The 25,677-nt window shown below is 41.8% G+C and overlaps 1 protein-coding gene across 2 annotated transcripts in view; it reads right to left on the bottom strand.

Annotated features, from left to right (window-relative positions):
- The window catches only part of SIL1 (SIL1 nucleotide exchange factor), a 249,525-nt gene that overhangs the window by 83,844 nt on the left and 140,004 nt on the right, over positions 1 to 25,677 (bottom strand). For both annotated transcript variants that reach the window (XM_037147617.2, XM_037147616.2), the window contains 3 exons: positions 18,391 to 18,490; positions 9,737 to 9,928; positions 2,818 to 2,939 (listed from right to left, as the gene is read on the bottom strand). In XM_037147617.2, the coding sequence (XP_037003512.1) occupies positions 2,818 to 2,939; positions 9,737 to 9,928; positions 18,391 to 18,490 (414 nt within the window). The remainder of the gene's footprint in view (positions 1 to 2,817; positions 2,940 to 9,736; positions 9,929 to 18,390; positions 18,491 to 25,677) is intronic.

The raw sequence follows: 25,677 nt of genomic DNA, 5'->3' as shown, positions 1-25,677 counted from the left end.
TGTGTGTGCATGTGTGTGTTCATGTGTGGGCACACGTGTGTGGTGTGTTTGTGCACACTTCTAGGCTGGGGGCAGGGAAGGAGCTGCAGCACCAATACTTAGGACATCAAGAGGAAATAATGAATACCAGACTAGAGCATTGAAAACTGCCTCTCTGCATAGAAATATTCTTACCTTGCATTAAGTTCCTCTTTGCATGAAACATTGACATTTTCATGATGTTTAAAAGCCTGCTGCTGGCTTCCGAAAGTTCTGGCATGACACCATGTTGTCATTGCAACAGCCCTCCCGTGAGCCATCAAAAGCCCAGCTAGAACATTTTGAATACAGCAGTATGCTTGTCACCAAAACAATAAACTGCAATATTTTATATTTATCTCTATTTAAAATTTTCACTAAAATATAGTGAAAGATATTACATAAATGTTAACATGGTCTTACCCTATTACAATCACAGAAAAGTCTTAACAGTATCACATATTGGCAGAGCTCCCAGGTGGGTTATGGCCTGCTAAGCAGCCCCGATGAATACTTCTGAAGTCACTTAGTTAGTCCCCTTTGGCTAAGAAGTGACATAAAGATGCTACACAATTTCCCCCAAAAAGCGTGTTTCCAAAAGCAATGGCAAGGAACAAGTAGAATCATTTGTTCAGATTGAAAGTGGAAAGAAAATACTTGGGATTATGGAAAAGATACCCAAAAAGGGACTAGAGAGAGAAGTTGATAATGTCTGATTTAGTTCTTTTATTGCTTGAGAAACAAAGTTGGCTCATTAAGTTCTCAAACCCCTAAAGCCTTATGAGGATAAGACCTGGGACTTCTCCAGGGCTGAGATCACAGCTACCAATGACAAACTCAGATTCTCCATCTTTCCAGCGGATGTACAAGCATCCTGGGAGACTATCTGGCTCTGGTAGGTGAGGAGTACATTGGAGGCCACAAACTTGACTATCGACAACACAACCACAGGACAACCAGGGCTTCAAGATGAAGGTGGGTTAGTGTTGTGGACTACTCTGCCTGGTTTCGGGAATTATAACTACCCCCCATGGCTAAGGATGAGCAAGTGACCTCCGGAATGGGAGCCACAGGAGACAAAGCTTGTCTCTGGTAGTGAATGCTGCCTCAGTTTCCTCCCTGCCCCCAAAGCATGGTCAATGTTGATGACAGGTAAGTCTCCTCATAGCGAGTAGCAACCTAAGCCAGACATGATCACTTGGGAGGCCATCATGGGAGGACTCAGGCGGGGGGGGGGGGGGGGCGCTGCAACAAAGAGCAAGCAATGGACTCTTGCCCCCCCCCCCCCCCCCCCCGCTATGTGACATAGCCCGAGTCCCCATGTTTTCTGGGAGAAGCGTTTCCTGGCTCTAATCCATTTAAGCCTGAATACCTGATGGGGAGGGGTGCAGCTCCTTGCCTTGCCAGAGCAGATCCTGGGGAAAAATCTGGCATCACAAAGAATTCCTCAAAATCCTGTGAAACCTGCTCTGCTAAGAGTGTTTTCATTCATATGATAAGGGTCTGAGCAGGAAACATGAAAGTTTTTGCAAACTCCCTTCCTGACAGACACTGACTCAGACTAAGCCCGAAGATTTCTTTGAAATGTTATCTACTGTTTGGTCCTTGCCACCCTGTGTTCCTGTGTATTACAACCCAATAAAAGCCCCTGGAGGAAGGGGCTCGAGGCCCTTTCCTTTTGAGGGATCAGCCACCTCTCCTCCCCAAGCAGATCATGTCTTAGTAGTGTTTACTTTCATCCGTGACACACGGAGGAACTTGCAGGAAAAGTCGCCCCCATAGGTTAATGATAAGGGAAACAAAGGCCTACAGTGCACTCAGTCTCTCCCCATAGAACAATTCTGGGCTTCTCTGCTTTGCCCCTTAATTTACTATGATACTGAAGCTTTTCAGAATGAGAGGACATCAGGCTGAGATTCTAATTTAAAAAGATAAGCATGGATGAAAGGCAAAGGAAATCTTTTTAAAACAAAGGTGCCAAAGGTGGAGATGTTCAGAATATCCTTCCTCCTATAAAATCACCAATCCCTGCATCCAAGCAAGATAACCCCTAATAGTTACCACCGTTTGCCTTATAGCAAGAATCAGAGTATTGGTTCCTATTTTAGAGAAACAATGGTCTTAGGAGCGTATTTTCAAAACTGGAAGGAACTATAGCTCTAATAGACCAACTGCAGTTTGAAGACATCCTGACTTTTTTTATTATGAGTATAATGAAGTGGTGCCCACATAACTCGATGCATCCATTCTTTGGAGACATCAGACTTCTAATACAAGTGAGACTAATAGAAATTTTAACAACTCTCAACCCAGAGTCTGATAACCTGACTGCATGTTGATTGGTTCCAGACAACTAGTGGAAAGACACATCTCACCCCAAAAGACCCTCCTTGGTCAGGTCCATAATTTATACATCACAAAATGTATGTAGCTTCATTTCCAAAAGGATCAACTCTTGCAGTTCATCCCCCTTTCTCTCGACCACCTATGTTTGGTATAGCTTTGTATTAGCTTTGAATAAAACAGAGAATGTGATCTAAAATATGTCATTAAATGTCCATATATACAAGGGGGAACAGAGAGGTATAAATGGTGACAACAGGGGTGAAAATTCTTATCTACTTGGAATAAGAGCAGAATTAAATTCTCACTCATTAAAATAACAGTGAAACAGGGAAAGGGATGTGCATGAGTTCAAGTGTAACCTTTTTCCAGGTGATTCAATCTGATGTAAAGCTAAAGTTCACCTGAAGAGCCCAAACAATCCTGGTTGATGAGCAGACTGTCCTTGTTGCTCACCTGGAAAAGGCGGCCCCCAGCACAAATGCAGCATACTCCTTCACCAGGGGCTCTGTGCTGTTCAGCCCATTGATCACCACTTGAAGGCCGCCGAAGGAAAGCAGGTCCTGTGCATTATCCATCTGCAACGAAGGCACTGCTCAGTACAGTACTGCCATCAAGGTAAGAAGAGCTCTTCTCATAGCCTTTCTTTTAGTGACTTCAAAAAACAAATTAAAAAGTCAGTCAAAAAGCAATGGCTGCCTTTCTGACTAACTAGGAAAGGGTTTGTAAAAACAAACTAAAATTTTAAATAATCTGGAAGAATAACAGGAAAAAAGTAACAATAGTACCCTTTCTTCCCTCTGCCTCACTTCGTGCAGTCCAACATGGACTGAATCTGAGGACATTCATGATAAAATCTGCACAAAAGTCTTTTCTCAAAGGCTTTAGTCTACACCTGTATTTCTGGCTAGTGGTCATTACTGGACAGTGGAGAACATTGCCATCATCACATAAAGTTCTATTGGACAGCACTGGTCTAGGCTATCATTTAAGGTTCAAAGCCTCAAGCCCAGACAATCTGTTATTCTATGAAAGAGGGGATACCTCATTCCCCAAGCTCCATCAGTATCCTGGAACAAGAAGAACTTCCTCAAAAAAGTCACTGGAGCCTGTTTTCTTCATGCAGTAGCTACAAGTCTCCCTTGAAAATATCTTTGTTGCTACGAAAGCTGCCTCTTGCCAGCATGCAGATCCCACTCTACAGATCATTGGGAAAACCCAGGAAGGTAGAGCCCAACAACACTGTGAATGCTACTCACCTTTTTCCTCCAGACATCACACAGCCCTTGCCTACCTGTGTCCTTCCTAACTGAAGAGGGCTCTCACAGAGAAATCAAGTTCTTTAGAACCGTATTTCACTCTGCCTAGCCTGTTTTTACCACTTAGAAGATTGTTCTTATACATTCTGATGTTATTTCTACAATAGCGGGGGGGGGGGGGGGTTCGTCTCTGTCCACTGTGTTGCAGGTCTAGTGATTACAACAGCACTAAGCATATAGTTACATGCTCAATAAATAATCATTAAATAAATTAATGAATTTGGTCAGGGAAAAAATCTTACTACAATAAACTCAACTGTGAGTTGTTTTCTTTTTTTAAGGCAATCTGGGGTATTTGTTCCAATACAAATGGACGGGTCCTAGTACCACAGACGTGAAGAAATGGCCAATCCAGGGACATGAAGTACGTGTAGAGTTTGCTCTGCCACAGAGGCCCCAAGCCAGGGCTGGCATTTTCTGCCCTAAACTGTCCTTATGAAGAGGAATGATTATTGATCTATAGCACAGCTAACTAGGGAGACTCAGAACTGGGTGCTCTACTGACATAAGCACAAATAATACTGAGCCTTCCTTCCTCACATACTCTGATTTTAAAATCTAAGAATTCACTGCCTCTCCTTTGATCCTCCTTTCTCCAGGTTTTCTGGGTACAAAACCATGGCTCAGAGTCCTGTCCTTCTGTGCCTGGGATGGCTACATAGCAAAGCTCATGTGAATCCCTAAAAAACAGCTGCCACTCTGAACGCCCCAAAACAACACAGTCCAGAGTCACAAAGGCTCTGTCCTAGATTGTTTATCATTATTACTACAAAGATAATTCATGGAGCTATAAATGCTGACATTCACAAGCACTTCAGCCTTCTCAAGATGTTTTCTCATTTGATATTTCACTAGAGATGAGGGAGAAAGGAGTCATTCTGCCCACTGCAGAAGACTCAAGCTTCAAAATCTGGGTCCAGGGCCAAAACTTTTCCCAGGATGCCTTCAGAATGGAGTGAGACAGGTGGACAGGAGAGGAGCTCAAGGTAGAGGAAGAGAGTGCATAAAGAATGGGGCAGAAGGGAATTGTGCCAATAGTCAGGAGGAAAAAAGAGAACCACAACACTGACAAGACAATGAAAGCCAAGGAAATAGAGAAAGGGAGAAATAATAGTAAATAATTGAGAAGTCATGTGAGGGAAGGCAAACACATGGCCCCAGGGTGGATGGGCAAACAGAGGCTGCTCCTCATAAATAACTCACAAAGTATTTTCCACACACATGGTTTTGCTTTTCACAAATCCTGTTTAATAATTCAAATATGGCTGTGAGGAATGCTTGGGCAGATCCAGTTTGAGTCCTTGAAGCCCATGGTTCTCAAAACCTCTAATCAGTGAGTTTAGGAGTGGACCAGTGAAGTTCCTGGCAAGAAAAGTCCTATCTTCCTCAAAGCCAGCACTACATCACCCAATTCCCCATTGCAACGGGAACTTAAGGCCAAGTTGTATTTTCATTGATCCCCCTGTGAAATCACAACTTAACACTGTTGCATGGAAACCTGACATACCAGCACCAACTGAGAACCTTATATTTCCAACCAAAAGGCTAATTAATGACCCAAAACATTTATGACTCTTCTGTCAACAAGACAAATATGGCCTCTACCAGGGGATGGGTTACTGGGCTGACCTTAGGCTGAGTCTGGTGATGTCTAAGAAACTATTTACCCCAACCAGTGACCTATAAAAGCAAAGCAGGATGTCACCCTAGACATGACACATCCAGGTAACCACACAGCTTGCAGGAAAAAAAAATCGGGGGAGGGGGGGGCTCTGCTAGCATCCTGTGTACTCACTCCCCTCCAGGTATTTTCAGCTTTCTAGTCATTTTGGCCTTTTATGGTGCAACTAAAGGAAGAGATTACAGGAACCTGGTAACTAAAGATCTATCCAAGTATGTTAAGATAATAAGAAAATAAAAGCTGTCAACATCAGAGCAAGACTGACTTCACTAATAACCCCTAGGATCCTTAGTCCTTTAAATAAATATCTGTAACAGAAAAGCTACTGGAATTTTTGTTTTTTACCCTGGAGAGAAAGCCTGGAAAGAGAAAAGAGAACCCAGGTCCATTTTTTTCCTCTAAGAGGATCACAGACCTGCTATTTGAAGCCTGAGAAAGAGTTATAAGCAGAGAAAGAAGATGAAGAGGCTGTACCATCATTCCTGCAGATACAGTATATATTCACCCTCTCTTACCACAAAGGCTGGCAAATCCTAAAGAAAGAAAGTCTTTCAGCCTAGTTTATAGAGAACAAGCACACTGTCATGCATTGGAGGATGGTGAAGATCTGTGTCTTGGTGAGGATCTCAAAAAGCCTTTGATTATGATTACGCAGCTTTCCTGGGCCAGCATCATCCTAGTCTGGATTACTGCAATAGCCTCCTATCCGGTTTCCCTGCTTCTTCCCATGCCAACCCCCAACCTTCAGTCTACATCTCAACACAGCAGCCAGAGGGATCCTTTAAAAATAAGTCACATCATGTCATCCTTCTGCTCGACATCCTCTAGTAATTTTCAATTTGGTTCTTTTCCGTGGCCTACAAGGAGCTCCATGATCTTCCTCCCATCATCGCTCTGAGTCACCTACTTCTCTCCCTCTCCTCTCAGGTCCAGCAGCACTGACTTCCTTGCAGTTCCTCAAACACCTTACACAGCTCCCACCTTGGGGCTAAGGGTCCTTGCTATTTCTCCTGCCTGAGAGGATCATTCCTTCCGTGCTCTTTTTATTTATCCACAGAATTTATTACCTTCAAACATATTATTTATAATTTACTTATTAGTTATATTTATTGTCTATCTGCCTCTGCTAGAAGGTAAGCTCCAATTTTGTTCACAGATGCATCCCAAGTGCCTGGAACGGTGCCTGGGACTTAAAAGGCACCCAATAAATTAATCTATTGAATAAATAAATGGCTTCTTTTGGCTCCTTTCCCTTAGATTCACTTATTCCCTTTTGAAATTCATTCAAATGGTACCAGTATCCTATGAGAGGCAGAGTGGCCAAAAGGTTAAAGCAGAGTTTTGAGTCACACAGGCTTTGTTGCAAATCCCAGCTCTACCACTCATTAGCTGGGTGACCTTAGGCAGTCACAACTGTGATCTTATCTGCCTCAGTTATAAAATGGAATTAATAACAGTGCAGTGCCTACTTATAAGTCAGTTGTGGAAGCCAATAAATTAGTATGTGCGAGCATCGCGTCCCGGCTTTCTTCATCAAGATTTTATTTATTCGGACTTCCGCCAAGATGGAGGTTTAGCTGGATGTGCCGTGCCTCCTCACACAACCAAGTTTAGGGACAACCAAATATTAGCACCAGAAAACACAACCAGAACACGGAAAACTGAACTTTTCGGAAGTCCGCTAACAACAAATTCTTCAGCCCGACCGGTAAGGGGCGAAACCGGAGTCTGGTGAGGACTTACAAAGGAGGGCTCAGTCGGACCCGGGCGCGGAATCCAGACGCGCGAATCCAGTCGCTCGGGTTCCAAACCCAGGATTGGACCTAGTGAGCGACCGAGCAGCCCACCGGGTGAGCGACTACAGAGGACACAGTGGGGAGGCGGTGGCAGCGAGTTGACTGTGGTTGCCTGGTTGCGCGCGAGTGAGGGAGTGAGCGGTTGGACCGGCCCCGCTGCGGCGGTGGCGCGCCATTTCCCCGCTCTGACCACGCCCCCACATACAGCGTCACAACCCAGCGACCTGGGACTCCAAGGCGCCGCTTTTCCCACTTAAAGGGCCAGAACAGACCAAAAATGTCGCAGGCAGAATTCAAAGCCCCAGAGATAAATCTAAATGACGAAGAAATAGCAAAACTCTCAGACGCACAGTTTAAAACACTGGTCATCACCTTCCTCACAGATCTGGTGGATTATAGCCACAAATTAGAGAAACATATGAAGGCTAAATTAAGGGAAATGAATGGAATTCCACAGGAAACCCATAGAGATGAAAAGGAAACTGGGACTCAAATCAATGAAGTGGACCAGAAGGAAGAAAAAAATGATCAAACAGAAAGGAATGAAGAAATAAGAATTCAGAAAAATGAGGAGAAGCTTAGGAACCTCCAGGACATCTTTAAATGCTCCAATATCCGAATTATAGGGGTACCAGAAGGGGGAAAGACACAACCACCAGTGGAAAAACTATTTGAACAAATAATAAAAGAAAATTTCCCCAATCTGGCAAAGGAAATAGACTTCCAAGAAATCCAAGAAGCCCAGAGAGTACCAAAAAAGTTGGACTCAAGAAGAAACACACCAAGGCATATCATAATTACATTAGCCAAAATTAAAATGAAGGAAAGAATCCTGGAAGCAGCAAGAGCTAAGGGGACAGTCACCTACAAAGGAGTCCCCATCAGGCTGTCAGCAGATTTCTCAAAAGAGACCTTACAGGCAAGAAGGGGCTGGAAAGAAATATTCCAAGTCATGAAATCTAAAGACCTACAACCAAGATTGCTCTACCCAGCAAAACTTTCATTTAGAACGGAAGGACAGATAAGGTGCTTCTCAGATAAGATCGAATTCAAGGAGTTCATCATCACCAAGCCCTTATTATATGAAATGTTAAAGGGACTTATCTAAGAAAAAGAAGTTAAAGAAACATGAACAGTGAAAGGACAACAAACTCACAGTTATTAACAACCACACCTAAAACGAAAGCAAACTAAAAGGACAGCTAGAGCAGGAGTGGAAACATAGAAATGAAGATCTCAAGGAGGGTTAGCAACAGGGGAGTGGGAGGAGGAGATGGGGGGAAAAGGTACAGAAAACAAGTAGCATAGACAGTAGATAGAAAATAGATGGGGGGGCGAGAATAGTATGGGAAATATAGAACCTAAAGGACTTGAGACACATGGACATAAACTAAAGGGGGGTAATGGTGGGGTTGGGGGGGGCAGGGTGGAGGGGAATGAAGGGGGGAATAGAACAACCGTAACAGCATAATCAATTCAAAAAAATAAATAAATTAAAAAATAAAATAAAATAAAATATCAAAGAAAAAAAAATTAGTATGTGCAAAGCACTTGAATATGAGTCCATTATATGATAATGCTCAATAAATATTAACTATTATAATTAAAGCGCAAGTCTGATCAGTCTCTCCAATGGTTCTTAGGCCCAAGGATAAAATCAGAGAGAACATGGTAGTCCCAACCCCACCTCTTGACTCCCTAACCTTTCCTCTTTATCTCTGCTAACCCATTCCCTGGTCACTATGCTCCAGTTACTCTATCCTTTTCCAGGTCTTCAATCTCACCAAGCTCTTCTCTGACTCAGAATCTTTGCACATGCTGTTTATTCTGCCTAGAATGCTGGTCCAAGGGTTGGCAAACTTTTTCTAAAGGGACTGATAACACATATTTTTGGCTTTCTGTGCCATATGGATTCTGTCACAACTACTCAACTCTGCCATTATAGTTTGAAAACAGCCCAAAATGATAAAGAAATACATAAACAATAGGTATGACTGTGTCCCAACAAAACTTTATTTATAAAAACCAACAACGGGCCAGATTTGGCCCATGGGCCATAGTTTGCCATCCCCTACTCTAGTCTCTCCTCTTTGGCTAGCATCCTTTAATGCTCATCTTAAATGTCACATCCTCAGGGAAGCCTCCCCCCAATGCCCCTGACTAGACTAAGTTCCCCTGTTATACATTCCTACATTATTCTCTGGAGCCCTCAACACAATCTTAAATTATCTCATTATTAAATTGTTAACTTGATTATTGTTCAATTGATTTTTATTTCATTGTTCCCTCTTACCAATTGTGATCTACATGGAACAAGGACCACATCTATTTTATCTCTGCTATATCATCAGTGTTTTGTTTTTTTTTAAAAAAAGGAGATAATACTCCAAATGAAAAAGAGGTCAGCTCTGGCCTCTAAGAACATATCTTTACTACAATGGATATTGGCCTGGATTAAAAATACTGTGAATGCTGAGAGAGATAAAGATGCTAATATATTTTCCTAGAGTTTAGGGTGTGGGGGTTATTTTTGAAGCTGTCAGCCAAAACTCAGACTTATGGACAATGAAATACAATACCTGATGGACATAATATTCAAGATCAAAGAGTGCAGCAATCTTCTCTTCCAGGGTAGAGCTGGAACTATTGAACTTGTTGATCAGCCGCACCATGATCTGCATGTCAGTCTCAATGACAACATTCAGTTCCTCAAAGTCCTTCTTCAGCTCTTCGATGGGGCGAAAGAGCCGTTTAACCTCAGCCTGCCTTGCCTAAGGAGCAAAGAGATGATTAATTAAATCAACTGGAGACATCTTCCAGTACTCCCATGGTCAACCATGGATACCCATCCTCAAAGAACTGATTCTCCAGGACTCAAAATTTTTGTTACTGTGTACTATCAGAAATCCTGGTATCTTCTAAGATGTTCCCAGAGTCTTCCTGTATAGCAATCTGCCCCCAAAACACACTCAAGGTTTTCCAAGGCTCTCTTATCCTGGTCTGACTTCCAATGTTCAGGAAGACTGAGAAGTCTTATTGTTGCAATCACTGAATTCAAGGAAAGTAATGCAAGCTTACCTTCAACCCCTAACCTCACATGAAAAGGTTGAGGTCTAAGATGGAATAACCCACACCTTGGTTCTCTATCTTTTACAATCATGAAATATCCTGGTGTTGCCCTGCCCAATCCAGCAACATGGTAGGGAAACCTGGACGTAGAAGACTGTGGGTTAGAGATGTCAGGGTGGGAGCAATTTGCTCATAAAAATTAATTCACTGTCATTACTGTCAATCTAACTACAGGTGTACAATTTGTTCAACTGTTTGAAGTGGCTAAATTACTGTATGCACTATATTCAAATCTCAAGCAATTTTTTCTCAAGCCCTCCCAATCCTGCACTCATATAAAGATTTTAAAAATAAAGTGATGTTGGAGGTGAATAAAAGATTTTAATTAGATACCTGTGACACTCCCTGTTTCTTCCCAATTTTAGAATACAGTATTTAGAAAGAGTCTGAAATGTCGCAGTGGCTTGTGTCACAGTGTTTGTGTCTCTATCTTTCAAGAAAAATTAAAAGGCATGAGTATTTATGAAAAGTAGGATGATGAGCAGCTGTCAGTTCTAAATTGCTCATCTATTACTTCAGGTTTTCTCTCATTATAAGTACTCCACAGAAACACCAACCAAAAAAAATGGTTTCTCTTCCTCTCCACCCCCCCCCCCCCGTAGCTTATAAATAACAAACATTTATTTCCTAGAGTTCTGGCAGTGAGAATCTGAGATCAGAGTACCAGCATGAGGTGAAGCCCTCTTCCAGACAGCAGAAATCTTTTTTCTTTTTTTAATTTTTATTGATTTTTAGAGAGAGAACAAGAGGAAGGCAGGAGTAAAGAGAAACATCAATGTGTTGTGCCACTTATTTACACACTCATTGCTTGCTTGCTTCTTGTATGTGCCCAGACTAGAGATGGAACCTGCAACCTTGGCATATTGGGATGACGCACTAATCAACTGAGCCACCCAGCCAGGGCCTGATCAGCCTCTCTCTCCTTTTGTCCTTTAAAGATTTTTTTAAATTTTTTGAGAGAAGGGAAGGAAGGGACAAAGAGAGGGAGAGAAACATCGATCCCTCTTGCAGACCCACAACCCATGTTTATGCCCTGACTGGAAATTAAAAGCGACCTTTAGACCTGTGGGACAACACCCAACCAACTGAGCCATACCAGTCAGGGCTCAGTCTCTTTTAAAAGATAAAGCTCCTAGCAGAGTAATCACATCAATAGGATACCATATCCTGCTTATAACAGTGAAATGCTCTCCCTACAACCTACCAGAAGACTCTGGCCAGGCAAAGAGCTGGTGGATGACAGGCAAGTGAGCAGAGTAAGAAAGAAGTCACCTCTGCCTCACAAAAATAATGTGTAACCTGCCCTCAGGAAGGCCTTTTTTTGAAGAAGGCAAAGAAAGCTGTTTATTTTGCAATAATTAAAAACCCACAGAAAGTTACAAAAATTGTACAGAGGGTATCCTTTATTCCACTTCCCCCAACGGTAACATCTTAAATTACAACAGCACAATATCAAAACCAAGAAAATGACATAGGTGTAACACTGTTAACTAAACTACAAGCCTTATTCAGGTTTTACCAGCTTTTACATGTACACATTTGCATGTATGTGTGCATCATTCTAAATAAGTTTATGCAATATATAGATTCATGTAACCATCAGAACAACGAAGCAACAGAGCTGTTCCCTCACCACCAAACATTCATTATGCTCCTTTGTAGGTGAGCCTCATCATCCCACCCACTCCCTCCTGTCCCTATGCCTGGGCAACTACTAATTTGTTCTCCATCTCTATAATTCTGGCATTTGAAGAATGTTATATAGATAGAATCACATGGTCTGTAACCTTTTGAGATTTACTTTTTTTTAGTGAACATAATACACTTGAGATCTACGCAAGTTACTTCACGTATCAACAATTCATTTCTTTTTAATGCTGAGTAGTATTCCATCGTACAGATGTACAGTTTTGTTTAACAATTCACCTGTTGAAGAACATTTGAGTTGTTTCAGAGTTCTTTTTTTTTCTGGGATAAATGCCCATAACTGCAAATGCTAGGTTGTATGATAAACATAGTTTTGTTTTATGAGAAACTGCCCAACTATTGCAGTTTCCAGAGAGCTGTCCCATTTTATATTACCAACAACAATGCGTGAAAGATCCAGTTCTCCACATTGTCACTATTATTTAGTATTACTATCATTTTATAGGTATTCTAATAGATGTAGTGATATCTCATTGTGGATTTAATTTGCATCTTTTTAATGGCAAATGACATTAAACATTTTTTTCAGCCCTTGCTGGTGTGGCTCAGCGGACTGAGCTTTTTGGCCTGCAAACTGAAAGGTTGCCAGTTGTTTTCAGTCAGGGCACACACCTGAGTTGCAGGCCAGGTCCCTGGTTGGGGCCATGCATGGAGCAGCCATAAGTGGGGACATGCAAGAGACAAACAGTCAGTGTTTTTCTCCCTCCGTCCTCCCTTTCCCTCTAAGAGTAAATAAATAAAATCTTTAAAAAAATATTTTCATGTCCTTATTTGCCATTCACACATCCTTTTTGTCGAAATGTCTTTTGGTGTCCTTTGCCCACTTTCCAAATGGGTTGTTGGTTTTTACTGCTGAGTTTTGAAAGTTCTTTATATATTCTATATATAAGACTTTTATCAGATACAGGCAATCCTTGCTTTGCACAAATCTGATATACACCAATTTCAAATACCACAGTTTAAGTAACACCAGTCTCCCAACGTGACACAAATTTCAGTCGCCATAGTTTGTTCAATGTAACTGCATAAAACACCAACTTTGCTGCTAGCTTTTCAGTCCATAAATCACTACATAAATGCCCATCATGATCACTGGATGATCACATCATTTCTTTCAAAGTCTGTCCATAACTGAGCACTGTGCACTCATTACCCAGTTATACGCAGATGTTAATTGTATAGCTGTATGGTTTCCTCATCCCCAGATGATGAACCCACTTAACATTTCATAAAGAGAGCCAATCAGAAGAGAGAAATGGCCAAACAAAGATGAAAGTGCAGCAAAGAAACAATAGTAGTAACTCTGGTAATGGCATTCATATGTAATGTATATGGGATTACATTATTGTCACAATTTTTTGCTTCAACTATAAAAACACAATTTTTAAAACCCAAGAGGACAGCCCATTCTATTTTTCCCTTATTTTTACTCATTTTGTTTTTCTTTCAGTCCTAATGTTCCAGGTTTCCTTATTATTTACCTTCTATTTGAACAATATTCTTTAGTCATTCTTTTAGGTAGGTCTGCTGGAGACAAATTCTTCTAATTTTCTTTTGTGTGAGAATGTCTTAATTTCCCTTCCATTCCTGAAAGATATTTTCATTGGCTGTATAATTCTGGGTGGATAGTTAGTACTTTTTCAGCACTTGAAAAATGTTGTACCAAATATTCATCTGGCCTCTGTGGTTTCAGAAGAAAAATCCTCTGTCATTCAATCATTGTTCCCTACAGATAATGTTTCTGTCTAGCTGCTTTCAAGAGTTTTTCTGTGTTTAGTTTTAAGAAAGTTGACTTCTTAAAGAAAGTTGTCATGGTATTGATTTCTTTAGTTTAAGTAAAGTTGTCATGGTATTGATTTCTTTGCATTTATGTGATTTAAAATTCGTTCAGCTTCATGAATCTATGCGTTTATGCCTTTCATCATCTCTGGGAATTTTTCCATCTTTACTTCATTGATTTTTTTCTTCAGCCCCAGATTCTTCTTCCTCTCCTTCTGAAACTCCAGTGACACAAATGTTAGATCTTTTGTTATACAGGAATACCAAGGAGATATGGCAGGCTTGGTTTCAAATCACACAATAAAGCAAATATCACAATAAAGTGAGTCACAAATTTTGTGGTTACCCAATGCCCATAAAAGTTATATGTTTACTACATATAAAAGTTATGTAGATTATACAGTAGTCTATCAAGTGTGCAATAGCATTATGTCTGAAAAAGTGTATATAGCTTAATTAAAAATACTTCATTGCTAAAATATGCTGAACATTATCTGAGCCTTCAGTAAGTTGTAATCTTTTTTGTTGATAGGTTTTGCATCAATGTTGGTGAAACGCATTATCCTCAAAACGCAATAAAAAGAGGTATGCCTGTAGTCCTATAGGACCCTAATTTATTTTCTCTTCTTAAGAAAGTTTTACCTGTCTTCAAGTTCACTGAAGCTTTTCTCTCTTGTCATTATTTCACTATTAGTAAGCCTATCCAGTAATTTATTTATTTTTCTTTTGCTTTATTTTTCAGTTCTAAACTCCATTTGGTTCTTTTTTATATCTTCTCTATCTTTGCTGAGGTTGTCATTTGTGTCAAGAGTGTTCATAATTGCTTTTTTATGATAGTTGCTTTAAAATCCTTGTAAGATAATTCCAATTTCTGAGTCACCTAACTGTTGGAATCTGTTGTCTTTCCTAACTTAAGTTTTGATATTCCTGGTTCTTGGTATGATGAGTGATTTTTTATTGTGTCCTGGACATTTTGTTATTAAGCCTCTGACTCCTACTGAATCTTCCTTCTCAGGAGGCAGTTACATTGTTTTGGTTTAATATGCTGTTTCTGGCCTTGTTGTATAACTGTGACTACAAAACAATTAAGTTTTCAGAGCCTTTGCAGTGTTATTTTGGTTTGCTTCTTTTGTGTGCTGCTCAGAAGCTAATCTAAACACCTGGGCAGTATTCCACACTATAGTTCACTTCTTAAATCTTTTGCTGTGTTAACTCTGGTCACTTTTTCATGTGAGTCACTAGGAAGTATGCCCAAAACATCATTTGCAAAATCCCTTTTTCTAGCTCCCTTCTCTCCAAAATCCTACCACCATTCTCTCATTGGGAGGAAAAGAACATCACCTACCACCACTGGGCACTGGACATTGGGAGTGTAAGTCCGTCCCTGGCCTCTACTGACAGCAACTGGTGGGGGACTGAAACATTGCCTCATGCTGCTGATCTAGGGTGGAAACTCAGCCTCCTCACTTACTCCCAGTGACACTGCCCCAGAGCGGAAAGCAGAATGCTGCATCGTACTGCCTCATTGCCACCAATAAAGGGTGAAAATACACTCTCCATTCAGTGTTCCCCTCTCACTCCCTCCCTCCCCACATCACCTCAGCTAGAAGTGAAAAACCTCCTTAGTACTGACAGGCAGTGGACAGACATTCAGGTCTTTTCTTGGCCTCTGCTGATCCCACCCTAACAGGAGATCAGGCTACTGCCATGAGGAGGATGAAAAACCCTTGCTCTCTACTGGTAGGACACCAGTAAGGGAAGCAAAGAATAGTTCCCTACCATTGGATAAAGGGGAGAAATTCTGCCTCAACTCTGCTCAACTCTCACTGAAACCACCTTGGTCGAGGTAAAGAGCACAGCTTCACACCCTCTCACTGCCACCAGGAGGGAGTGCAAGGCTCTCTCCACTCATCTTTTGCTGATACCAGCTCGGTAGAAGAATGAGAATGCAGTTTGTTATCACCTAATGGGAGGTGAAAATCCAAGTTCCCTATTCAACTTTCACTGGCACTAAGGATACAGATGGGAAGATTTCCATGGTCTTGGGGTAAAGTAGGACAGGTATTATCCAAAAGTTGTTTTGTCCTACTAGGCTGCCCTTTGCCCAGTCCTTTCTCTAGAAAGAGCAGGCCTTTGTTAGAGCTGTTTTCTATCTGTACCTATTGGCATTTCCAGGGTATGGGCTTCTCCAGTGCCCACTCTAAAATATATCAAATAGGAGGGAAGCCCAAGGAACTCACTGCCATGTCAAGTTAGCCAGTCTGCCTTCTCCTTCCCACCTTTTAGGATCAATATTCTTCTGTTTACTTTTAGTATTACATCCAGGGTTTTTAGTTGTCCTTAGAAGGAAGAATAGAGAAATGAACCTATTCATCTTGTCTAGAATCAAAAGTTTAAGGCCATATTTATTTGAGACTTATTTAAGAAAAAGAAGATCAAAACTATGAACATTAAAATGACAACAAACTCACAACTATCAACAACTGAATCTAAAAAACAAAAACAAAGACAAACTAAGCAGACAACTAGAACAGGAATAGAATCATAGATATGGAGATCATTTGGAGGGTTATCAGCTGGAAGGGGGAAGGGGGACAGTGGGGGGAAAAGGTATAGGGATTTAGAAGTATAATTGGGTAGGTACAGAATACACAGAGGGATGTTAAGAACAGTACAGGCAGTGGAGAAGCCAAAGAACTAACACACATAATCCATAGATATGAACTAAGAGGGGGATTTGCTAGAGGGAAGAGGAGAACCAAGCAGAAGAGGGCAAAGAGGGAAAAAATAAGACAACTTTAATAGCATAATCAATAAAATATGCTTTAAAAAAAGATAGAAATCCTCCAATTTATATACTTCAAGTCAATTTATTTGCCTGTCCCAACGCATTGGCAGTGAACAGAGTCAGTCCAAATAGGTTCCAATTGAAAGCAGGAGAAAGATTCCAGGACTCAGCACCTCAGTGAAGAGGCTACCAACCTAAGTTTCACAGAAGTGAAGAAAGTGTGGCAGCTGTATCTCAGAAGTGGCAGTTGACTCGAATGAGCCAATACAGGGATGGCAATCATGCACTTGGGTGCTGGTATTGGGATCTCCCCTTGCAAATGGAGAGGATTATTTTTAATTGCAAAACAACCAAAAACTTAATCTCTTGCTTTTACATTTAAAAAATATTTTTATAGCATTCATACTTTTCTACTCTAACTGAATTATGGGAGAAGAACATCACTAAAGAGAACAAGGACCATCAACAGAGATGCAGTGAGTCTTCCATCCACAGAGAAGACAAAGAAAAAAGCTTGGCTTTTATGTTCCTGTCAGCCCCACACTGAGCCCACGGTGAGGGGATAATGAGTGGGAATGAGCCCAAACCCTGACCACAGAACACTCATCTCTCTGTTCCATGCACCTGGGCATGCACTGCTCTCCTCCACTGGCCTTACCTTCACCAGGTAGGGGATTTGCTTTTTCTCACTCCCATAGTTTATACACATGTGGTAGGATGGGATTTTATGCATCACCTTCCTTCATCTATTGCTGCTGCTACTTCCAACCTGCTAAACACTTTCTCATACCACATACATTCTCTGTGCTGAGAGATGTGACTTTGGTAAGATGAGCAGACACAGAGACTTGGCCTGCGTATTAACACATCCTAATTAGGTCCTCCCCCACATCAAAAAAAGAAAAAAAAGGGCTCGTTTGTCTCAGAAATACTTAGCTCTAAAGAGTACGAGGAACTTAGGCCTCCTCCACTAACATACAAGCTGTCAAGAACCTCATGCTGCCCCTGCAAAATATTGCCAGGATTCTAGTGCAAAGGCAGACAGGTAGACAAAGCAAAGCAAGGAGACAGACAAAGCAAAGGAGGAGAAAGAAGAAGGAGGGAGAACTTAAAAAGGTCTCCAAGGCAGCCATCTTCAGGAGATTCTTTCAAGGACAGGACTCAATTGGAAATGTAAAAAATTATTTGCTACATTCTCTGGCTATTGCATGAACTCAAGAGATATACCCTAACAGTAAGATTTCTCTCTGGTATAGGCCTAGAAGCCCTCCCAGACATTAGGGGCCTAGCTGAAGATCTGCAATTCTGCTTCTTATTACTCTCCACTCCCTTAGCTTAGTTTAGGACTGGTGGAAACCTCAGCCACACCCTTGCCCCAGCCCTGTGTTGTATGTTTAAGAAACCTCAAGGCCTGGAAAAAAATACACTTGCTACATGTTTAAAGGACAAGAACCCAGGCTTCTTCCTTCCTGGTCTAGCACCTCTGTCCTTTAAACTTATAGTAATCCAAGTGTAAGTGAGATCCAAGTTTTAACCTCTATTCTTTTCACTCATGTCTATGATAATGTAGAATATGGCCACCTGTGCTTTGTGCCTCAATTTCCCCAAACATATAATGGGAAGTTGGATTCTAACCTAACCAAGAAATGCTCCCAGCATTTTTTCAATAGTCTATAAAGGGTTATTTATTTGGCATTAACTGCTCTTTAATTATTTTACAATACTATTGTTATTATTATCCCATGTTTACTGCAAAAGCTTCAGAAGAAAGTGATTCCCTTCAAGGCCATCCTGCAGACTTATACAAACTCCCTGGAAAGAATCACATACCTTGTCTTCCTTTGAACTCTCCATCTCTGCCCCCTCCTTAAACTTTGCCAGCGCACTCTTGAGGTCCTGAGATGTATAGGTGTTGGTGTTGATGTCCAGCCTGTTCAATGAGAAGTTGAGAGTTAGGAGGAAGGCACCATCTTTCCCAAGAAACCCCCTATGGGTGGCTGATACTCCAAGGCATGTTAAGCCAGGCCAGCTCTAACTCAGAGTACACTTATTCTACTTTTACCTTCAATCAGCCATAAGTCCAAAAGGGTGATTTTACCTTAAAGTGAGAGGAGAGAAAACACAGCTTAAGATGGATGGGGTAATTTCATGAGAGAGGAGGAAATGGCATGGGACAGGACAGAGAGCTCTGGGCCAGCTACTCAGGCAAAAACAAGCCTGGAACATTTCTGCAATGCTGCTCTTTTGGCACACGTCAGGGTACTAGAAGGGCACTAGATACAGACAGAGGGAATAACAGACTTTATTTATATTATTCAGGAAAGAAACCAACAGAGATCTGAGTCTCCCTAAACATGTGCCTGATCTGATTTGACAAGCAAGCCTGTCTTCACGAAAACAGGCTGAATAAATTCACATCTTTGAGACCAACCCATGAGCATGGAGTAGATGCAGAAGGTATGCATCAACCTGACAAAGGAATGGATTTAAGATACCAAAGATTAGAATCAAGGTTAGCCACCTTCCATAGTTAGCCTCTAAGGAGAGGGAGGAAAGGAACCAATATGGATATAACCTCAGGAACCTGACTGAAGAATGATATCCTCACAAAGACCCCTGGAACTGACCCAAGCCACAACCATTCGTCTTGACTAAAGAGAAGACATTCATGGCAATGGGGGAGGGGAGTGGAGGCAGGTTTTACCAACAGCAGCCATTTCAGTTCAGTGAATAGAGGTAGGAACAAGAGTAATATGAACAAAGGGAAGTATGGAATGTGGGCTGTGCACGACAAGTCTCTCCGGGTGTGTGGGGGGAGGAGGGTTAGGTATAATCCAGGAGCTATATCAAGATGGGGGAGGAAGGAGTTAGTGGACTGCTCTACTCCAGACAAGATGAGCACATCAGTCTCATAGTCCAAGATCCTAGCAAGGCTCATGAGAAGGGCATGCTCTCAGAACTTCGCTCACTCCGTCTTTGATTTGTCTTAGACACCTTTTAGAGCGCTAAGAAAAACACTTATCTTCTGTAAACCCCAGTCTTCCCAAGCAAATTATTAATAGTTAATCACTCATATTTACTGAGCACTTAACCATGTGTCTGGCCCTGTGTTACTCCTTCAGTAGTATTTCATTCAAATCATTACCACAATCCTACAACACAGGGGAGAAATTCTTTCTCCTGGCAGAGTATCGCTCAATGCCAGCTGCCTGAGGAAGCCCTGCCCTGCCCCACCCCTTACATTTAACAAGGATCTAAGTATTTAGGGCCATAGCTTAAACTTATCTTCCACCTCCTCTAAGACTTGGTCAGGAAGAATCCCTTTGTGTCTCATATCTCTGTTTACTGGCCACAAGGGTGCACATGTGTGTCTGCACTCATGCACACACAACCATCCTCAGCTGGTATTCCCACTTTATTCTTCACTGAGAATATAGACGTTCAAAAAATCTTCCCAACATCAGCTCTACACACCAACCTGCACCTAATCTACACTCTCTGCTTTCCCCTCTCTTATAATAGATGACAGTGTTCCTGCTCCTATTAAACTTAAGCTCCAGATCCCACCTGCCTTTTCAAAAGCTTCAACTTCCATACTTATACCACTAGCTCTAGCCTGCATCATACATCTCTCCCTTTGATTATATTATTCCCATCAGCATATCAACACTATTTTGACTCCACAGTCTTAAATTACCATGCTACCTCCCTGCTCCCATTCAGAGTAAAACTATGAACACACTATCTTCACTCACCATCCTGCTATTTACATTGCCACTTGCTCTAATCTGGGTTTTCTTCCTACATCTCTACTAAAACTGATCATCAAAATTACCAATAATTGATGGCCAAACCCAACAGACTCTTCACAAATGTCTTGTTCCTCAACCACTCAGCAGCCTTTACACAGTTTACCTCTCCCTCCTTGAAACACTCTACTTTCCTGGCTTGTTAAAACGACTTCCTGGTTCTTCCCCTTCCTCCTCTCCTACCTGAATCCTATACATGCTGGAATGCCCCAGACTTCAATTCTGGATAATACTCCCTTCTCTATCTCTATACTCTCCCCACTAGTCCTTCTCTTTTCTTTTTTAAAGGATTTTATTTATTTTTAAAGATAGAGGGAGGGAGGGAGAAGGAGAGGGAGAGAAACATTGATGTGTGAGAGAAACAGATTGGATGCCTCTCACATGGCTCCAACTGGGGACCTGGCCCACAAACCACACATGTGCCCTGACTGGGAATCAAACCAGCAACCTGTTGGTTTGCAGTCCAGTGCTCAACCCACTGAACCACACCAGCCAGGGCTCCCCTACTTCTTTTCAAATATACATCAAGCGATGACCCAAATTTACATCTCTGCTCCAACCCTCTGGTCTGAATATCAGTCAAACTCCTGTACAGCGACCTGACTGATATATCTTGGACCTTGGGTGTTTAACTGGCACCTCAAATTTATTACATATAAAACATAGGTCTTGCCCTGGCTGGCGTAGCTCAGTGGATTGAGCGCGGGCCTGTGAACCAGAGTATCGCGGTTCGATTTCCAGTCAGGGCACATGCCTGGGTTGCAGGCCAGTGCCCGGCAGGGGACGCATGAGAGGCAACCACACATTGATACTTCTCTCCTACTCTTTCTCCTTCCCTTCCCCTCTCTTGAAAAATAAATAAGTAAAAGAATAATAAACCTAATAAAATATTAAAAAAAAACATAGGTCTTGATGATTCTCGTCAGAAATCTGACCCTCTCCCAATCTTTTTTATTTCAATAAATGGTAACTCCAAGCACTGAGTTGGACAAATCCCAAAATGAGGCTTTGTATAAATCTGTGCCCCGAACCTGCCTTCAACCCCAACATCTAAATCATAAGCAAGTTCTATCAACCCTACCTCCAAATTAAATCTACAAGTCCATCCATTCTGTATTATGACACCCTAAACTACTGATCCTCTAAAGTGATATCCCAATTATCCCTGCTTCTTTTGTCTACCTCCAATCTGTTTTCCATCCACATATCAACTACAGTGATCTTGCTCAATTACATTATATTAAATCCCTTTACCACCTCAAGTCCTCTGGTGGCTTTCCATAATTCTAGTTAAATAAAGAACATTTGACATGCTCCTCAAAACTCTATGATCTGGCCCTTTAATAAGAGCTATAACTCTTACAGCTCTTTAATCTGATTTTCTAGAAGTCGTCTTCCTTCCCCTCCTCTAGTCACCCTGACCATTTTTGTTTCTTGAACTTGACAAAGCCTTTCCCTTGACAAAGCCAGGAACTCTTGTTCCCTCTGACTGAAATGCTAAGCCTAAACATATGAAACTAGCTCACTGCATTGACTAAATCCCCCTCATACTTCAGGACTCATTTCAAACATCATCTTTTTTTTTCTTTGATATCAGAAAGTTAATGTAATAAAGGTCTATATCTTAATGAAATATCATACATTTGCATTACATATTGAAATGGAAACAAGGTTACATTTGTTCCACTGTGTCAGTTTTTTTTTTAATTCAATTATTGCCCAAGTACAGTTTTCTGTCTTTTATTCCCATCCCAGCTCACCCCCACTGTGTCAGTTTTTAACATACACATGGATACAATTTTGCTCAGAAGTGTCTTGCACACATTGCAAACATGGAGACTGGAAAACAGTGTTTCTCTCAATGTGTGTGTGATTTGTAAATATATATTTTATTGATTATACCATTACAGTTGTTCTATTTCCCCCCTTCATTCCCCTCCACCCTGCACGCCTCCTCCCCCACCATTCCCCTTTAGTTTATGACCATGTGTCTCAAGTTCTTTAGATTCTATATTTCCCATACTATTCTTGCCCTCTCCCTATCTATTTTCTACCTACTGTCTATGCTACTTATTCTCTGTACCTTCTCCCCCCTTCTCCTAAGCCCACTCCCCTGTTGCTAACCCTCCATGTGGTCTTCATTTCTATGGTTCCACTCCTGATCTAGCTGTCCTCTTAGTTTGCTTTTGTTTTAGGTGTGGTTGTTAATAACTGCGAGTTTGCTGTCCTTTCACTGTTCATGTTTCTTTATCTTCTTTTTCTTAGATAAGCCCCTTTAACATTTCATATAATTAGGGCCTGGTGATGATGAACTCCTTGAATTTGATCTTATCTGAGAAGCACTTTTATCTGCCCTTCCATTCTAAATGAAAGCTTTGCTGAATAGAGCAATCTTGGATGTAGTTCTTTGGATTTCATGACTTGGAATACTTCTTTCCAGTCCCTTCTTGCCTGGAAGGTCTCTTTTGAGAAATCCGCTGACAGTCTGATGGGAACTCCTTTGTAGGTGACTGTCCCCTTATCTCTCGTTGCTTCTAGGATTCTCTCATTTTAATCTTGCCTAATGTAATGATGATGTGCCTTGATGTGTTCCTTCTTGGGTCCAACTTCTTTGGGACTCTCTGAGCTTCCTGGACTTCCTGGAAGTCTATTGCCTTTGCCAGATTGGGGAAATTCTCCTTTATTATTTGTTCAAATAAGTTTTCCACTCGTGGTTCTTCCTCTTCCCCTTCTGGTACCCCTATAATTTGGATGTTGGAACATTTAAAGATGTCCTGGAGGTTCCTTAGCCTCTCCTCATGTTTTGGAATTCTTGTTTCTTCATCCTTTTCTGTTTGGTCGTTTTTTTCCTCCTTCTGATCTACTTCTTTGATTTGAGTCCCAGTTTCCTTTCCATCACTATTGGTTTCCTGAGCATTTCCCTTCATTTCAATTAGTTTAGCCTTCATTTGTTCCTCTAATTTGTGACTAAAATCAACCAGTTCCGTGAGCATCCTGATCATCAGTGTTTTGAACTGTGCATCTGAAAGTTTGGGTATTTCTTGGACACTTAAAGAGTTATGGGCTCTGGGGCTTTGAGTTCTTCTTGAGCCATGTTTTGGTCTGTTCGTGCCTGTACATATGAGGAGGGGAGCCTTAGGTGTTCACCAGGGTGGGGCTACCCAGGTCACTGTGTTGTGATACTGTATGTGGCAGCAGGGTCAAAGAGGGGCAACAGCAGTCCCCTCTGCTGCTTCCCACTGCTGGGGCCTACTCGGTCTGTCTCACTGCTCACTCCTTCGCTGGTTTATCTGCGCGTGAATGTGTGACCGCAGTGAGCCTGCCACCTTGCGCCCTCAGTAGGTCCACCTGTTGCTACCCCACACCTGGGATCTGCCCATGGCTGCCTGCATGCCTGGGTCGGTCCAGGGGATCTTTCCTGCCCAACCCTGCTCCACTGCTGGCTCTGCCCCTCTTACCGGTCTGGCTGAATGGTTCGTTGTTGTCAGACTTCCGTATAGTTCAATTTTCTGTGGTTTGGCTGTGGTTTTGTTGCTAAAACTTTGTTGTTTTTAAACCTGGTTGTGCAAGAAGGTAGTGTTTCCACCTATGCCTCCATCTTGGCAGAAGTCCCCTCAAGCATCATCTTAACAAGGATTTCCCAAACCATCCTATCTAATGTGATCTCACCTAAGGACTTATCACATTGTTTATTTCTTCCCTAGTATTTATTATAATATGTAATTACCTTACTCGCATGTTTATTTACCTGTTTTTCTGCCTGCCAGCTGCTATAAGGCTGGCGTCTTGTCTGTTTTGTTTACTACTATATCCCCAATGCCTGGCACATAAGCACTCAATAGGTCTTTTGGGAAATGAAAGAATGGAGCAAGTAAATGGCCTTGTTCTTGGCCCACTCATTTAATTATTATACAATATTGTACCATAGTAAATGCTCAATCCAAGACGGGAAAACTTGGATGTAGTTTGTCCCTCTCCCTGCAACTATAAGAAGATGGTTCAAAGACGCTGGTGTTCTGGGCCAAAACCAGTGGAGATGGCAATGCCTAACACAAAAAGCAAGAAGACAACCTGCTGGTAGGAGCGAACAGGCAGTCAGACAGTGCCAGGAGAACCCTCTGGGACAAGTCAGAGTCAGGGAGTCTGTCCCAGGCTACAGAGCCCCATGGGTATTATGGCTCCAGGTAGCAGTATGGCCAGGCACAAACCCAGTAGGACTAGTGAAGAGGGCATAAGTTGGGCTGAATTAACTATCCCCAGCTCTCTCTAGTTATTGATTAACTCTGTGTGATCACCAACTTCTTTGGCAATCTGATGGAAATGGTGGGTATTACATCTAAAACAGACCCTGGCTGGTATAGCTCAGTGGATTGAGCATGGGCCTGCGAACCAGAGGATCGCGGTTCGATTCCCAGTCGGGGCACATGTTTGGGTTGCAGGCCAGTTCCCTGCAGGCCAGTTCCCAACAGGGGATGCACTAGAGGCAACCATACATTGATATTTCTCTCCCTCTCTCCTTCCCCTCTAAAGATAAATAAATCTTAAAAAAAAAAAAAAGAATTAAAAAAAAAAACAGAACATGCAGATAAGTAAAATACTATAACAATTTTGGATATTAGTCCTGCTCTTTGGACTCCATTTCCATTACAGTGCTAAAGAGTCAGCACTATAGGCAGAATTGGAGGAGCACAGGATGAAGTTGACCCCAGGAGAAGAAAGTCACCACCAAAAGCTGCCCAGACTCCTGAGCTCACAGTAGTGAATACCCACACCACCACCTTGTCAATGCCTTTGGGCTCCTGTTCAGACAGGTTTGCCACTTGCTATAAATGCTGAGAAGAGAGAGGACACATTCAGCATGTCCTGGAGGCCATTCCAGGACAAAACACTCAGAAACATTCCAAAGGAGAAAAGTAAAGAGTTGGGAGTGGGGACAAATATTTCTCTCCTGATGTGTCTACTACAGACCATTTAGGTGGCTCTCCTTTCTACTCTAAAAAGATCTGAACAACAGACGAAACAGTAAGCACTTCTACTAATGATCTACAGTCAGGTATTAGAGAAATAACTTACCAGGGTATTAAAACCAACAAATAAAAGACTCCAAATTAATGCAGTTCCTAATTCAGTATTTTTTTTAATTTTTATTTTATTGATTATGCCATTACAGTTGTTCTATTCCCCCCCTTCATTCCCCTCCACCCTGCACCCCCCCACCTCTACCATTTCCCCCCTTTAGTTTATGACCATGTGTCTCAAGTTCTTTGGATTCTATATTTCCCATACTATTCTTGCCCTCTCCCTATCT

This window comes from Artibeus jamaicensis, unplaced genomic scaffold (genome assembly GCF_021234435.1).
Source record: "Artibeus jamaicensis isolate MK-2021 breed Jamaican fruit bat unplaced genomic scaffold, CSHL_Jam_final contig_456, whole genome shotgun sequence".
Classification (NCBI taxonomy): domain Eukaryota; kingdom Metazoa; phylum Chordata; class Mammalia; order Chiroptera; family Phyllostomidae; genus Artibeus; species Artibeus jamaicensis.
Note: the sequence above shows the minus strand (reverse complement) of the source record. Positions and strands in the feature narration are given on the sequence as shown.